This window comes from Sardina pilchardus, chromosome 18 (genome assembly GCF_963854185.1).
Source record: "Sardina pilchardus chromosome 18, fSarPil1.1, whole genome shotgun sequence".
Classification (NCBI taxonomy): Eukaryota; Metazoa; Chordata; class Actinopteri; order Clupeiformes; family Clupeidae; genus Sardina; species Sardina pilchardus.
In genome coordinates this window covers 5,394,627-5,412,126 of record NC_085011.1, presented here as the reverse complement: position 1 = coordinate 5,412,126, position 17,500 = coordinate 5,394,627, and the positions used below count along the sequence as shown (strand labels likewise).

General features: G+C 42.7%; 2 protein-coding genes across 2 annotated transcripts in view; both read left to right on the top strand.

The window, feature by feature from the left end:
- The first annotated feature begins 1,247 nt into the window (after nt 1-1,247).
- LOC134063979 (complement C1q-like protein 2) lies at nt 1,248-3,468 on the top strand. Its single transcript, XM_062519749.1, has 3 exons — nt 1,248-1,606; nt 1,775-1,969; nt 3,188-3,468. The coding sequence occupies exons 1-3, from the start codon at nt 1,324-1,326 to the stop codon at nt 3,466-3,468; spliced, it is 759 nt and encodes a 252-aa protein (XP_062375733.1). The 5' UTR covers nt 1,248-1,323.
- A 9,672-nt stretch (nt 3,469-13,140) lies between these two features.
- Nucleotides 13,141-17,500, top strand: part of LOC134064265 (complement C1q-like protein 2) — a 5,596-nt gene continuing 1,236 nt past the window's right edge. Inside the window, exon 1 of the mRNA XM_062520127.1 lies at nt 13,141-13,541. Coding sequence (XP_062376111.1) covers nt 13,202-13,541 — 340 coding nt within the window. The 5' untranslated portion in view covers nt 13,141-13,201. The remainder of the gene's footprint in view (nt 13,542-17,500) is intronic.

Here is a 17,500-nt window from a genome sequence, read left to right as displayed (position 1 = left end):
TATTGTCAGTTTGTAAAGTTTCCAAAAAGTAAGAGGTAATATTAGTCATGTCAATCCTTGATCAATGTATTTGGTTAGGCTGGACCAGTGATTTCAAAGTTACAGTAATGCAAAATCTATGCCAATTGCCATACTCGTGAGTCCTCTACTGTAACTGACCAGATGGGTTGGGCCCATGAGTCGTGGATCTGTCTGAGGTTTCTTCCTATATGTATCTCCAAATTCTAGGGAGTTTTTCCTTGCCCCTGTTACTCATGGGCTCTCTTTGAGTGTTTAACACTCTGTAAAGCGCCATGAGACATGTGTAATGTTTTGGCGCTCTATAAGTGAAATTAAATTGAAATTGAAATTGTGTCCCTATAGACTATTGTCATGAAATGAATGATTCTGGGTTTAACCAGACTAAGTGGATGAAGCCTGTGAGGCTGTTTTCCACGGATGACCGCTGCATTAAGTCACATTCCTTAGTTTACACACTAATATGTAATACAATCACTTTTGCCTTCTAGACAAAATGTATAGACGTTTTCTAACATATGCTACAACACCCCCCCACATCGCCATCACCCCTCATTCCTGCCTTTTGTATTCAGTGTCTGTGTGTCTCATCAATCCTGTTGTTAATTGTAAAAACTCGTGTTTTATGGGGGACAGGCCTTATGTCTATTGAGTAGCTGTATGCCTTCGTAATCCTGTAACAGTAGAAAGAAACACGCTTTATGGAGAAGAGGCCATGTGTCTTTCGTGCATTTGTGCTGTGCTCTAGAGTAGAGTTATGTTGTCTGGGTGCCTGAAAGAGAAGGTTACGGCATAACAGGACACGTTAACTCTTTCTGCCTCATTGACTCCTGAATCTGGCCAAAAAGGTCACTTCAGAATAAAAGAAGAATATTTCACAGTCACTGTATTGAATAGATTAGGGCAATGGAAAAAATATTCCCATAAAACTGCCTCAGATCAATGATGTCACCAAAGATGGACTTCCCATTGGTAAATGTGTTGTGTTCTCCTTCAGAGAAATTAGGTTATATAGCCTACATAACCATACTGTACGTGTGTCACACTTTTTTTTAACTGCATATATAGACATTTGAGCAAAACCTGGTTCACAGCACATGCTTTCACAGACTCGCTTGTGTTAGCAATTTGGTCTGTTTTGTTTGCTGAAATGTCAGCATGTGTCAAGGACATCACTTAATATGTAACATCATTTAATCCAATCCAATCCACAATTTAAGCAAACACAGGGTTTCCAAAGTGCTGATTTAAGAGAGAGAACACACTGTGTGCACACAGAGAAGAGAGAAATCCTCCCGTTTCAGCATGAAGACTTGTGGAGCTGCACTGATGCTGCTGTTGTGCTGCTGTTTGGCTGAGCCGGAGGAGTCGCAGCTCAACATCGCTGATGAAGGCGGCCATAGTGAAACTGCAGCCTCCACCCAGCAAACCTGCCTGCCTGACATCCACGCTTCACTGAGGGAGATGAGCACTCTGGTGGCGGAGCAGAGAGTGGAGCTCAGACACACCAAGACACAAATGGAGGCCATGGAGACCAGACTGAGAGCCAGTGAGAGTCTGGTGGAACGACTAAAGAGTGAAAATAAAGGTACAGAATGATAAATTCCAAAAATGAGTGATTCATTTTTAAAATGTTTGCTCTGTTCATTCATCTCACTCTCCCTTTTCCTCTCTCTGTGTGGGCGTGGGCGTGTGTGTGTGTGTGTGTGTGTGTGTGTGTGTGTGTGTGTGTGTGTGTGTGTGTGTGTGTTCCCAGCTCAGGCAGTGAATCTGAACCTCACTGTGAGTCAGGTGGAGGAGCTGAGGAGGGAGAGAGAGGAGAGGAGGGTGTCTTTCTCTGCCTCACTGCTGGCATCTGGTCGTGGAAATACAGGACCCTTTTCAGTAGCAACTCCCCTGGTCTACAGACACATCTACACTAATGTTGGCAACGCCTACAACCCAAACACAGGTACTACAGTTATTAGTGTACAGTAATAAGTATCTTTGGTGTTCTTTTGTCTCATTCTGTTGACTAAGTTGGAGGTACACCAAATGTTTGGGTTCCATTTAATTCCATTCTTCCACCATTGTGCCCTTGAGCAAAGACCTTAACCCAGAGTTGTCTGGGGAGAATGGTCCTTGTAATATAATGTATATAAGTCACTTTGGATAAAAGGCTCTGCAAAATGTAAATGCTGGGGGTTACTTCAACTTACTGAAAGGTATGATGGCACTCTGGACCTGCCATAACCAATCGCTAACGTTTGGTCGTCACGTATGTCATGCTCAGACTAGCACACAAACTCAATATCATCGTTCAGGGAAGTAGGAGGGCAGAGCCTGGCTACCCCAGATATGAAACTGACATTCCCAAGTTCAAGTTCAAGTTTATTGTCATGTACTCATAAAAAAGAATTTATGCGTAATGAGATTCATTGTGCTCAAGTGTCCAGAAATGAATTAGAAAGAAAAATATATAATATATACAAAGAGGGGTTGGGGAGCATGTCACAAAAGTATATCTAGGGGATTTGGGATCATCTGGTTGAGAGTGTAATGGAGTGATCATAGAGAATGTTTGCTGTGTAGTGAAAGGGCATGTATGCAAGAGTGAGTGTGTGCAGCATGAATATATGTTGTGAGCATGAGCCTGTGTGCTTGTACATGTCTGGGTTCAGAGAGAGAGAGAGAGGAGGGGCAAGTATATATAGTACCGGTCAAAAGTTTGGGGTCACTTATAAATGTCCACCCCCGACCCCCGTCTTTCAATTGATGTCCCTGCATGCAGAGCATCTTGCTTTGTGACAAAGACATTGTACAAGTATAACTCTCTTCATAGAGTTCAGTGATTCTATGCTTTTGGGAGAAGGCATTTTTTTTTACCATTCATTAAATGAAGTATCTTCTGGGGCTGGGCACACCTTTAAAAATATGATATCTATATAATCATGAATATTTCTAACCCTAATGTAGACCTGAACCAAGCATACTAGTGTGATGGCACAGTTTGAGAGCAAATGTCTCACACAGCCTAATGCCCTAAACTATTAATCATACATTTTATTTCTTTACTTAATGTATCTTACATCATTGCTAGTTACCCTGTCATCTACATGCTGTAATGTAAAGTGTAAACAATCTTTCTCCTCCCTCTCTTTCTCTCTTTTTGTGACATTCTCTGTTACAGGTGTTTTCACAGCTCCAGTCAGAGGAGTCTACAGCTTTGTTTTGTTTGTATTGGGTCAAGGTCATGCTACACGTACAGGAGTGTCCCTTCATAAAAATGGAGAGCATGTTGTCATTGCCTGGAGTAATCAGCCAAGTGGTTATGATAAAACATCTAATGGAGCCTCTCTGCTGCTGGAGGTGGGAGATGTGGTCTATGTGAAGTTGTGGCACAACGGTTGGGTGTATGATGATCAAAACCATCACACCACCTTCTCTGGCCACCTGCTCTTCCCCATGTGAGGAGTCAGTCCAGAGTGGAATCACATCAGGAATGTAGTATTCAAGAATCCCATCACCTGCACTCTGGGCATATATTTAGGATATTTGGACCATTTGAATGTTGTTTTTCAGTTACGACTTTTGAAAGACTTTGTTTTACTCTGACAAGACAGAAGCTGTGTGTGATCATTGTGAGATTTCAATACATTTACTAAGAGAGGGACATGGAATCTAGAATGTACATATAGATGCAGAAATGTTAATAGCAATCAACACAGTTTATTAAGAAAAAGTAGTTTTGTTTGGTTTTTAAGTGCTTTTTATCTGACAAATTAAACTTCCAATGTTTATCATGTTTGATTTGTGAGTCTATGACAGTAGATGGAAGACTGTTCTTGGGCTGAGTTATGGTAAAAGGAGTATCTACAATGAAGTCATATACAGTATGTGGCTAGTCTGTGTGGTCAATCCTAGAGCAATGGTTTCACATTGCTTCACCTCTCCACAACTGGTTGATTCATTATCAGGACATGGCTGGAATTCCTCTGGTGCCTACAGTATGTACAACCTCACCCTCTTTTCACCTCTCCCTATAAGAGAGGGCTCGCACCACTTTGGGACTCAGCTGGGTCATCAACAGGGGACTACCAATGACTGATGTTTCGCCACTTTAACCCGAGGACGTGTCCTGGTGGCACAGCCCCTGTCCTGCCCCCAACTCCTACACTTACTCCTCAGCCACAGCCAGAAGCTGCCCCTCTCTGCCTCTTCCAACAGCCCTGCCCCTGTGATGCCCATGTCCTGGAGTAGCTGGGACATTGAGGAGTTGACAAAGCCCCATTAAAGCCCTGGCATCCCACCTCCACTGGGTAGTGTTTTTACACTAGAGAAGACACCAGCCGTCCGGCCAGCCTCTCTGCACTCAGTGTCCAGGTCCACTTACTTTGCTCTCTACCACTCATGGGCAGTTTCAAGACCTTCCTCCATGGGATGGTGAGCTCCAGTCCCACACACCCCCCTTGGCACCTTGGCACTTCAACTGTGGCACGTTTTGATGCACATGTTTAATAAACAACCCAGTGTCCCATTCCGGAATCAGCAGCCCTTCACAAGACTTTACTACAACAACAAGGAAACATGGACAATATCACTCACAAACACACCTTCGTTTATGAGTATAAGACGGATGCCATTTAATCTTGCTAGCCTTTGATCTTAGTACTGCAGCAGATATGAGCTTTATTGACTTCTTATCTCCTGCCTTTTTTCATAACCCACCAATGACACATGTAAACACAAACAGCACAAGAGGAAACTATGAAACAGAAACGATCCAGAATTATGCTCTACATTATCCATCTTCGTCCATTTACTGACTTTAACAGTAACAAGTTTGACCCTTAAGTGTTCCAAGCCATTCACATGTGTTTCTCACCCTGCCCTCGGCCTGGCCCACTGGTCAGGTCTGGAGCATTACTTCTACGGTAACTGACAAAGCAGCAAGTATGATATGATTGTCATTAATAAACAGATGAATTACTTAAATCAGAGTGGTAAGGACATGACCCATGATTATTTATACCTAAATTACTCAGTAGAATAAAACAAGCACATGCTCTATGTGTCTTCTGGATCTGTAGTCAATCTCATCCACGTGTGGTTTCAAACTTGTGTTTCTCACACAATCCTAACATTTACGTATACACATGGTATGCTGAGAATTGATACTCTGCATTGCACTTCTACTTTGATGAGACGGAAGTCTCAAAACATGCTATTCAGTTCAATTCAGTTTATATTGATATCTCTCAAAAGATCCATGTTAAGGCATCAGGCCTGATCCACTCACAGAGATTCAGATCAGGCAGATCAGGCTTTGATAAATATGTGCACTGTTGCCTGAAATCATGAGTGGGACATTAACCAAAGTAGCGTTGCAATGATTACTAAAGTGCAGATCATCCTCTTCCATAGAGGGTTGAAGACTTATCTGGCAGTAAGGTACGATTTATGGTGACGTTAGCACAACTTTGCCCAATAATACACACCTGAGCTGGTCTCAACAACACAGCACATGGCCCACATCTCACGTGTGCATCATTTACGATTGTGTTTGTTTGATGAATATCTGCATGTCCCAAGGACACCACTTGGTAATATGTAGCCAGGCCAAAGTATATATATCTGAGAGCTACAACAATAAGAATCAGTACACATGAGCAAGACAGAAGAATTGTCCAGTTTCATCATGAAGACTTGTGGAGCTCTACTGGTGCTGCTGTGCTGCTGTTTGGCTGAGGCACAGCTTAGAGGAGACACCATCAGTGACAATGACATCACTCACCAGGGCCACTATGGTGAAGCAGAGACCAGAGAAGATGAGGGAGACAGAACTGAAACTGCAGCCACAGTCTGCAACCAACAGACCTGCCAGCCTGACATCCACACTGTGCTGATAGAGATGAGCGCTCTGGTGGCGGAGCAGAGAGTGGAGCTCAGACACACCCAGACACAAATGGACGCCATTGAGGCCAGACTGAGAGCCAGTGAGAATAAAGCAGAGACTATGGAGAACAGACTGAGAGCCAGTGAGAAGACGGTAGAGGAGCAGAGAGAACAGCTAAAGCAGCTTAAGAGTGACAACGAAGGTGAGATCAATCTGATTCTGCTCATATCACTATTTATTGTGTGCACTTTCAGATATGTTACATAGTACACTTTTGCTCTGGGTATTTAATTTGCTTATTTTTCTCTCTGTATCTCTCTGTATACCTGTGTGTGTTTGTGTGTGTGTGTGTGTGTGTGTGTGTAACCCTCAGATCAGGCAGTGAATCTGAACCTCACAGGGAGTCAGGTAGAGAAGTTGTGGAGAGAGAGAGAGGAGAGGAAGGTGTCTTTCTCTGCCTCAATCCAGTCATCTGGAAGTGGACATAGAGGACCTTTTTCAGCTGAAACTACTGTGATCTTCAGACACGTCTTCACCAACATTGGAAATGGCTACAATCCAAACACAGGTACTAGAGAGGTAGACTCGCTGTTGGCTCCATGTTCACTTGTTTTCCTGTAGAATAATTATAGACATAGTGTTTATTTCATTCGTGTTGTAGTGAAGGGAGAGAACGTCAGCGAATCTTACCTTTAATCTGGGTCTTTTACGCTATTCCAGTAGTGTCTCAGTTAGCTTGCTCCTCAGTATGCGTCCCTACATTTGGACAGCACAAACTAGTTGGCGTCACCTGACTCGGAGAGGGGGTGTGTTACTTGACGTTTTGCATGACCTGTGGAGCTTGACCTGCACTGCGCAATGTATTATGGGATATCTGAGGCCAAAAAAGATGCATCGATGCACGCTTGGAAATCACGCCAAACAAAGTACCCATCTAGTGAGAGCGCTTGACTTTCGGACAGTCTATTCTGACGTAACTTCCGGAAAATGCACGCTGCCCAGCGTGTGTACTTATGATTCAGACACTGCCAGTGTGCCTACCGAAGTTCACAGTATCCACTCAAAGGCAAAACTGTGTAGTATAAAATGTCTGCATTTCCAATTTATTCATCCCCGCGTGAGTACTGTATAACAGGTGCGATCATTGAAAATCCCCATTTATTTTCCCATAGAAAAAATATCAAGATACCGCATATCTCCTTATATGGGCAAAAACATGTTAGCTTTTTTGTTGGTGAACTATTCCACATTCCAGGTGAAAATATTATTATTATTTCTACCTGAGGTGTCAGATAGACAGATACACAGTACATGTTTCAGAAATATGTAGAGAGAACATGAGAAAAAAATCAAATCTAGAGGTCAATCACAACTTTTAGTTGAGCTTACTAATTCTCTCTCTCCTCTTCTTCCCCCTCTCCTCCACTTTGTATCTGTCACACAGGAGTCTTCACAGCTCCAGTCAGAGGGGTCTACCACTTTGTTTTATTTGTACATGGTTATGGTCACCCATCTAGAGCTGTAGCAGTCAGTCTTCGTAAGAATGGAGAGCATGTTGTCAGTCCTTGCAGTGGGCAGTCAGGTGGAGTTGTGACTCCCTCTAATGGAGCTTCTCTGCTACTGGAGGTGGGAGATGTGGTCTATGTGGTCCTATGGGCTAATACATGGTTCTTTGATAATCACAACCATCACACCACCTTCTCTGGCCACCTGCTGTTCCCCATGTGAGGAGTCAGTGCTGAAGTGAATCAGCTCTGTAATACATACAGACAGCATCTCGTCATAATCGTGGTTACCGCCCCCAGTTACCGTGGTTACCATGGCTGAAACACCCCCCGTGGGGGAAAACATTTGTGTTCTGCTAGCAAGTTAGCCCATTGACTTTCATGTGTGATGTTAGCATGTTTTCCCCCAGAGGGGGCGGCAACCTTCTAACCGTCTGTATCTATATTCCATTATGGTCCACCCAATAGCCTTGGAAGCACAAACCACCTACACAGAGACATCTGCTAGTTGGTGTCTTTGCCTTTCTTAACGTCCGATCACTTTTATGTCTGAACACTAAGATACTTTGATTATGATTTGAGATGATGATTTCAAAGGGCTTGTTTATTTTGAAATATTTTACTTAATGATAATAACAATAAAAACAATAATAAAATGTTTCTCATGTTTATTGTCTGCGTCTTTGAGTTGGAGTGCATTAAGAGTCGTTCTTTGTGTGAGTAATGTCACCAGGAGCAACCACAGTGACACTGATTACAAACATTAGCCTAATTACAGTACATGTACAAACACTGAGGGTTATGATTTGTGTTGTTTTTGCATTATTTATATACTTATTATTATGTCCATAATACTTCCTGTAAGAGTTAATGTGAACACTTTTCCAAATGCCTTCTTTCTGTAATCCCCAAAGGCAAAATATTTATCAACAACTCGTTGCTGAAAATCAACAGGATGTGTGGCAATCCCTCTACAGTGTAGTGATCAAGATTAAGAAGAGATGAGTGACTCATTTTGGAGCCACACAGGCACTATAGGGGTCTAAAGGGGTCTCTCTCTTTTTCACATCACACACACATACTTACCACCACGGTCAATTCAGATATCTATTATAGGGCCCCCCATCTCTGAATCAGAACCACTTCACTGAACAATAAGGAAACATACAATAGTTTGACAGTTTGAAATACAGGTTGGTGTTCAACCTGACAGCCCTTTCAGCGTGTTTTCAATGTTCTGCCCCTGTGATGTCCATGTCCTGGAGTAGCTGGGACATTGAGCAGCAGACAAAGCCCCATTAAAGCCCTGGCATCCCACCTCCACTGGGTAGAGTAGTGTTACACTAGAGAAGACACCAGCCGTCCGGCCAGCCTCCCTGCACTCAGTGTCCAGGTCCACTTACTTCGCTCTCTACCGCTCATGGGCAGTTTCAAGACCTTCCTCCCATGGTCAGTGTTGCCAGATTGGGCGGGTGCCCGCCAAATATCGTTCGGCGGGGGAAAATAAGCTGTAGGCGGGTAAATAACATTTTGAGTTCAATGGTTCTCTATGAGAAAAACATCATCGGGCGTTTTTTTGCTGAAGATGGCGGGGCGATTGGGCGGAAATCAGTCAACCCAATCTGGCTACACTGCCCATGGTGAGGTGAGCTCCAGTCCCACACACCCCCTTGGCACGTTTTGATGCACGTGTTTAACAAACAACCCATGTCCCATTCCAGAATCAGCATCCCTTTACAACCTGGAAACATGGGCATATCACTCACATACACATTTATGAGTGTAAGACTGATGGTATTTCTTAGCCTTTGATCTTAGTAAAGCAGCAGATATGAGCTTTGACTCCTTATCTCCTGCCTTTTTCATTACCAATCAATGACACATGTAAACTCAAACAGCACAATTAACTATAACAGAAATGATCCAGCCATGCTCACAACTTTAGACTTTGCTGGGCTACACAGTATACTGTGTTGTTATTGATTGCATTTATGCTCTTCATATCCATCTTCGTCCATTTACTGACTTTAACAGTAACAAGTTTGACACTTACAGTCAATGTTCCAAGCCATTGTGTTTCTCACCCTGCCCTTGGCCTGCCTTACTGGTCTGGAGAGGACCATTACCTCTAAGTAAACTGACAAACTAGCATTTTTGATATGATTGTCATTAATAAACAGATTAATTAGTTAACTAAGAGTGATAAGAACATGTCCCATGATTATTCATACCTAAATGTATCAATAGAAAAAAACAAGCACATGCTCTATGTGTCTGGATCTGTAGTCAATCTCATCCACGTGTGGTTTCAAACTTGTGTTTCTCACACAATCCTTAGATTTACGTATACACATGGTGCTGAGCATTGATACTCTGCACTGCACTTCTACTTTGATGAGACTGAGTCTCTAAACATGCTCTTCAGTTCAATTCAGTTGATATTTATATCTCTCAAGAAGATCCATGTTAAAGGAACACTTCACCGTTTTTTCATATTAAACTATGTTATTGGCTTAATTAAGACGAGTTGATACATACCTCTCATGTTTCAATGCGTGCACTCACTGGCTCTGGCACACGGCACAACTTTGATAGCACTTAGCTAGCCCAAAGCATTCATTAGGATCCAAACAGAGATGAAGTTAGAAGTGACCAAACACCTCAATGTTTTCCCTATTAAAATACAGTTACACAAGTATAGCTACACGACCAAGTATGGTGAGAAAAAATAAAACGTGGTGCATTTCTAATCAGGTAAAAGGGATATTGTGTGGCGGAATAATATTGGGAGCACTAAAGGCCCGAGTATGGTCGCGCGTCTGCGTCACGCGCACGCGACACTGGTGAGCGCGTGACGAGAATTGCGTCTTTTTTACGGCATGCGTCGCGTCTTTGAGTCGACCAAAATTTAAGACCGCGCGTCTCTTTCACGCGTAGACTGCGCATGTGTGAAACGGAACTGCTGTAAAGACGCCGCTCCAGTAGGTGGAGCACGTACAGAAATAATGCTTAAAACGCAGCAAACAGAGACAGAAGAACACTTAAACTGGCGTTTCCTACACGCTAACGTTGTTATATGATGACAAAACATTAGTCTTTGAGTATTTTAATAGTCAGTTGTAAACAAAGACCTCCTATGTAATCCAAGTTGTGTAAATGGACTGAAGTTCGCTCTCAATATATACTTTTATCGATTATGCTAACCGTTAGCATCTCTATGGGATTTCTCATACACATTAGCCATAAGCTAACCCATTAGTTTAGCTGTAACTTGGAATGCTAGCCAACGCGTGGTGTGCTGTGCCTGTTCTGGTGGATGATAAATGGAGAGATGTGAAGAACCAACTCATCAAACTTTTCAGCAAACATGAGAAAGTACTAGTGGTGCTTCTCCTCATCTAACAGCTGCATCTTTTGTGTATTTAAGTGTGGAACACTCCTTCCCTGGCTCTTCCTTAGTTCAGTGGTCGCACATCCTAGAGTATCACAGTTAATTCGTAGTGCGCCGGCGCTAATCTTGATCGGCTGGCGCGCATTCAGGACACAGACATTGGAGTATGCCTCTTATATGCGTCTAAAATGACGCACGTCAAATGTCCAGTGCCGCGTGCGCGTGACGCAGACGGAGGAGTGTGCTAGAGCCTTTAGACTGCACAGTAATATCCTCACTTTAAAGTGAAACTGAAAGTGCTAGAGTGAAGATATTACTGCGCCACACAATATAGTTATCCCTCTTACCTGTGAGCAGTGACGTGCGGTCAGGGTAGGCAGGGTAGGCAGTGCCTACCCTGAGTAAATTTCATTTTAAAAAGAAGGACGACACGTATTTTTAAAAAATATTATTAAAAGCTCACACTGAAGTCACAAACAATACAATTAGAATGCAATTTCAATTCTAAAAAGTAAATTTACGTCTTATTTAAGGTCAAAAACTCAAACGTGAAGGCTTACGCAAACAGCGATTCACAACACTGAACTACGCAGCAAAGCAAACATGCCTGGTTACCGTGGGAACGCCCAAGCAAGCAGTCCCAAAGCTTGCTTTGATTCCAAAGGCCAGGGTAGGCTTGTAAGGTCTCTGCCTATCCTCACCATTCATTTCAATGCTGCGAATTTCGGATGTTGCGCATGCGTATTACATGATTCATGCGAAAGTTTATGGGGAGAATAAGCATGCTTATTCCCGCCAAGCGCTGCCTTTAGAACGCAGATAAGCCAATGGCAGTCCGGCCTCAACGGGACTCGGGACATCAGCAGCTCGAACAACTCCAGATAGGAAACAGCAGGGAGGAGGCATACAATTACAAATGAATGGTGGATTTATGTAGTTTAGCTAATTAAAAACCCAGACGGATAACCATGGTCAACCAAGTACACCGAGAGGCTAGAAAACGAGGTTATATTTCATCAACAGTAGCCTACAAGATGTCTCACGTTTGCAGCAGGTCTAGGCCTACTAAAGAAGCCAACAACGCACCAGGTATTCACTAGCCTATCCAGCATGTCACGGGCAGAAAAAAAAGTTTGGGTCTCAGTTAAAACGATTTCCCCCCTCTTAATCCCCCATAAATACCAGTAGGTCTAGTGAGGGAAATTAGCTTAGGCTATTTGTTATTAAAAATATGATGAGGAGGACCCCAACGAATTTTCTTCCTTATTTCCTTCTCAAACTACGTTGAAACTGCATCTTTAACAGCCCAATTTTCAAAATTTCCCCCAGACCCCCGTAGGGTAAAAAAAAAAAAAAAAAAATGTTTTTTAAAAATGCACACCTAGTGACGCCTCTGAATCTGTAAAATGACTAAGTAGGAGGAGTATTACCATGAAAATATAGTAATATTTGCGAGTGTATGGATGGAATTTACACATGTGAATGGCCACTGCCTACCCTGCCACAGACCTCACCGCACGCCACTGCCTGTGAGTATCCCATAGGTATGTATCAACTCGTCTTAATTAGGGGAATAACGTAGTTTAATATGAAAAAACGGTGAAGTGTTCCTTTAAGGCATCAGGCCTGATCCATTCACAGAGATTCAGGCAGATCAGGCTTTCATAAGTTTCCTGAAATCATCAATGGGACATTAACCAAAGTAGCATTGCAATGATAACTAAAGTGCAGATCATCGTCGTCCATTAGACTAGGGATGAAGATACTTATCTGGCAGTAAAGTACGATGTATGGTGACATTAGCACAACTTTGACCAATAACACACACCTGAGCTGCTTTCAACAACACGACACATGGCCTACATCTCACGTGTGCATCCTTTACGACTGTGTTTGTTTGATGAATATCTGCATGTCCCAAGGACACCACTTGGTAATATGTAGCCAGGTCACAGTATATATGTCTGGGAGCTACAGCAATCAGAATCAGTACGCCAGAAGAAGACAGAAGAATTGTCCAGTTTCATCATGAAGACTTGTGGAGCTCTACTGGTGCTGCTGTGCTGCTGTTTGGCTGAGACACAGCTTAAAGGAGACACCATCAGTGACAATGACATCACTCACCAGAGCTATGACGGTAAAGCAGAGACCAGAGAAAATGATATTACGGGTGCAGCACAGAGGACTGAAGATGCAGCCACAGCCTCCACCCAGCAAACCTGCCAGCCTGACGTCCACACTGTGCTGAGAGAGATGAGCGCTCTGGTGGTGGAGCAGAGAGTGGAGCTCAGACACACCAAGACACATGTTGAGGCTTTGGAGAAGAAAGCAGAGACCATGGAGACCAGACTGAGGGCCAGTGAGAAGACAGCTGAGGAGCAGAGAGTGGAGCTCAGATACACTAAGACACAAATGGAGGCCAGATTGACTGCTAGTGAAAGTAAAGCAGAGATCATGGAGACCAGACTGAGAGCCAGTGAGAAGACAGTCGAGGAGCAGAGAGCTGTTATTCAGGAGCTGAAGGAGAAACAGGAGGAGCAGGCAGCAGCTGTGAGAGCTGTAGGAGGCAGTGTGAACATCACGGGGAGTCAGGTGGAGGAGCTGAGGAGGGAGAGAGAGGAGAGGAGGGTGTCTTTCTCTGCCTCACTGCTGGCATCTGGTGGTGGAAATACAGGACCCTTTTCAGTTGCAACTCCCCTGGTCTACAGACACATCTTCACTAACGTTGGCAACGCCTATAACCCAAACACAGGTACTACAATGAGCCATTCTCAAGGTATAATGTGTGTAATACTAAATCAGGATATTATATAATTTAATGGTCTAGTGTAGCACTTCTACTGTGGGTTGTTGCATGAATTGCTATGCTGTTTCTCATAGTGATTGAAAGTTGGTGTTTTGAGGTGAAAATGACATGCCAGACAAACATGCAAACGTTAGCCATTTTTGTCAGTGTTTCTTGTCCGCCAGGTATCAATGGTAGTCATATAACGGCAAAGTATGAATTGTGATGCAATGTTTAAAATGCTGATTATTTTTTTGCCCGTATCACACTTATTATATTAATTTGCCAAACTCATAGTTTAAATGATCTCTCACATTGCATTAGAGCTAGCCTAAAAGGGTCACTGCACCCTAAAATAGGTTTTTTGAGCTGTTGATTGATTGAAAATACTCATAAGTGGTGAACTGTAGGCCTACTATTACCAGGGTTAATATTGACAAAAATCGTGTTTCTCGACAAAAGTAACATTTCGTCTGATTTTGTATTGGAAATATTGCTCTCTCGCGCATACTACCGTTTGAAAACATGCCATGGCATGTTGGTCCAAAATACTATTGGAATGCTGACGTTGTCCTGCACTTCTAGTCCGACACTACGTCACCGGGTCGTTACAAATTTGGACTGAAACGCCCCAACACCTGCTGCCCTGATTAGCCTACCTGTGATAAGCCATGTCTGCAGCACTCATTCCCAGATTGACACGAAATCACCATGGTTGATTGGTTGCAGCAGTGCCACTCTCTCTCCAAATTTCAGAACGTCTCGCCCACTTTGAAAGACGTTTTCAGAAATGTGAAGTGGGTGGAGTTATGGGGTGAAGTGACTCTAATATTTGACATGTTCAAAACATAGTAACTTTGTAGCTAATGACTGAGGTGGTTTTAAGCTCAGTTACCTGGCAGTAGGCTAAGTATTTTCTTTTAGATATCAAGTTAATTAATTTGCCAAACTCATAGTTTAAATGATCTCTCACATTGCATTAGAGCTAGCCTAAAAGGGTCACTGCACCCTAAAATAGGTTTTTTGAGCTGTTGATTGATTGAAAATACTCATAAGTGGTGAACTGTAGGCCTACTATTACCAGGGTTAATATTGACAAAAATCGTGTTTCTCGACAAAAGTAACATTTCGTCTGATTTTGTATTGGAAATATTGCTCTCTCGCGCATACTACCGTTTGAAAACATGCCATGGCATGTTGGTCCAAAATACTATTGGAATGCTGACGTTGTCCTGCACTTCTAGTCCGACACTACGTCACCGGGTCGTTACAAATTTGGACTGAAACGCCCCAACACCTGCTGCCCTGATTAGCCTACCTGTGATAAGCCATGTCTGCAGCACTCATTCCCAGATTGACACGAAATCACCATGGTTGATTGGTTGCAGCAGTGCCACTCTCTCTCCAAATTTCAGAACGTCTCGCCCACTTTGAAAGACGTTTTCAGAAATGTGAAGTGGGTGGAGTTATGGGGTGAAGTGACTCTAATATTTGACATGTTCAAAACATAGTAACTTTGTAGCTAATGACTGAGGTGGTTTTAAGCTCAGTTACCTGGCAGTAGGCTAAGTATTTTCTTTTAGATATCAAGTTTATGGTAATCAGAATCCTACGATATGGCCATTTTACAACGATTGGCCTTTGGCCTTAACAACCATCCATTCAGAACTAGCATGCAGTTTGCCATGCAAGTTCAGAAATTAGTTGACGGAAGTGGCGGAAAGAAGTGGTTCTACAAACAAGACAGTTTTAGTGATTACTAAGTTCAAATGATAACAGCAATTGAACACAATACAAGTGGCAGCAGAAATCTAACAAAAACAGGGATGCAAACGGCGCGCCTTTTGGCGGATGCCGCCTTTTTCACGGCTGTCTGGGGGACTTGGCTGAATCGTGTAGATCCGATGAGTTTTTTTAAGGGGGGGGGGGGGGGGGGGGCTCCGTTGGACGGTCTGATTATAATTTCATCAAAGATAATTCTGTATAGAAATGACCGAATACGTAAATGTACGGTCTATGAGACAGTAGCCTGTAGTGTAGACATTATGAGAAAGCTGCGCACGCAAAGCCAATGGAGCAGCGCGCGCGCACCATAGCCTACTGCTTACTGTAATGCATTCGCACTGAAAGGGATATTTTACTCACGCCTTACGCATGTCCACCGCTTGGCATATGGATAAGGAATTCGTTCATCATGCACACCACTCGATGGCTTATTGAAGCTGGCTCTGACATCATTAAAATCAAGATTATAGTCAGATCAATCGGCTCGTTATGTTTCCCGCAACATGTCCAAAAATAGCCTTGTCTTTAAAAGGTCGGAAAGAGTAGGCTACACATCGGTCTGCTGTGTGGAGCATAACAGAAGTTTCAATGACTAGCCTACTTTGCCCATTATGGCAAGACAATTACGTGAGTAAAGTTAATTTCAAGTAATGTTCTGTTGTTTATGTAGGCTAGTTGCATAGGAAATTATGGCCTTATTGCAGAAGCTGTCAGCACCGTTTTCATTGTAGTTATTAGCAACGTGGCTAATCGCAAAGAATTAGCATAATTTTGGTTTAGCCTTTATACTTTTTTTGCATTTGGATTACCAACCAACTAGAATAGATCCTATTATTATTGGCCTTCTATGTTTGGATTAGATGTAGCTGGCAGTGCAGCAACTTGCCTTGACAAAAAACGTGTAGGAATCTATTAGGCAATAGTACTTGCCAGAAGTGCTACAGTAGGCATGTAAATTAATTGAACCAATATATTAATAGTAATAATGATAGAAAAAAAAACCCACACATCATACCACCATAGGCCTAAATGTAGCCTAGTACAGTGTTTTTCAACCTTTTTTGATCCAAGGCACACTTTTTTCATTGAAAAAATCCTGAGGCACACCACCAGCCGAAAATTTTAAATAAAATGAAATTAAATCAAACTCTGTATAGCTCGCATTAACGATATCAAGTCATTCTTGTCCAAATGTCTTGAATAGGAATCAAATGAGCACAAAGACAATTATTTCTATTCACTCTTTTTTAGACCAATTAGGTGAAATTGGATAATTTCCCACGGCACACCTAACAATGTGTCACGGCACACTAGTGTGCCACGGCACAGTGGTTGAAAAACACTGGCCTAGTAGCTTAAAATAGGCCTACACAAATAATGTGTTGACATGAGCTGTCGTCTTATATAAGAGCTAGTTGGACATAATAAATTGCCTATATTTAAAAATGGTATTCCCATGCAGCATTTGTTTGTACTTGGCAGCAGTCATTGTTTTGTCTACATTATTATTGGTGTGCCAATAATTCACCAAAACTTTAAAAGGCATATAGGCTACTGAGTATCTAAACAGCTGGTTTAGAGAGATTTTGCAATTTATTTTGGACAAAAAGAGGGTTACTGTGTGTACTTTCAAGACATTTCAAGATGCAGTAAGAACAGCAACACAGTGGCTATGGCATACAGTGTATGCTCAAGGTAGGATAGTTTACCAAGATGATGGTTGTGCAGCAACTTTGAAACAGGATAAAGGTAGGCTACTGTATATCATGACCCCCTACATTGACCGTAGTGACCATATTAGGCCTATTCCTCCAAAAGAGGTTAGACACCGATAAGCCCATAATACGCCCCCCCCCCCCCCCCCCCCCCCGTTCTGAGGCTCACTCCTTTTTGACCACATGTCTGTTTGCATCCCTGCAAAAATGCATGCTTTTGTGTAGGGGCCGCATGACCAGGTGGACAGTGAAGTGCTGTGGCATAGTACAAGTGGGAGGGAGTTCCAGAGTTTGGCATGGTGTTTTTTTGTTTTCAGTTAGCCTATTAGCAGGTTTTATTTGCATTGAGCTCAATGAGCATCAAACAGGCTATAGGCTATCTGAAAAAAACACCATGCCAATCTCTAGGTATGGTGAAGGGTATGT

Bases quoted from the DNA above. Each gene is read 5' to 3' on its own strand.
- LOC134063979 (XM_062519749.1), top strand. From the start codon at position 1,324: ATGAAGACTTGTGGAGCTGCACTGATGCTGCTGTTGTGCTGCTGTTTG. The intron at 1,607-1,774 runs GTACAGAATGAT...GTGTGTTCCCAG, and splicing joins ACTAAAGAGTGAAAATAAAG to CTCAGGCAGTGAATCTGAAC. The intron at 1,970-3,187 runs GTACTACAGTTA...TCTCTGTTACAG, and splicing joins CGCCTACAACCCAAACACAG to GTGTTTTCACAGCTCCAGTC.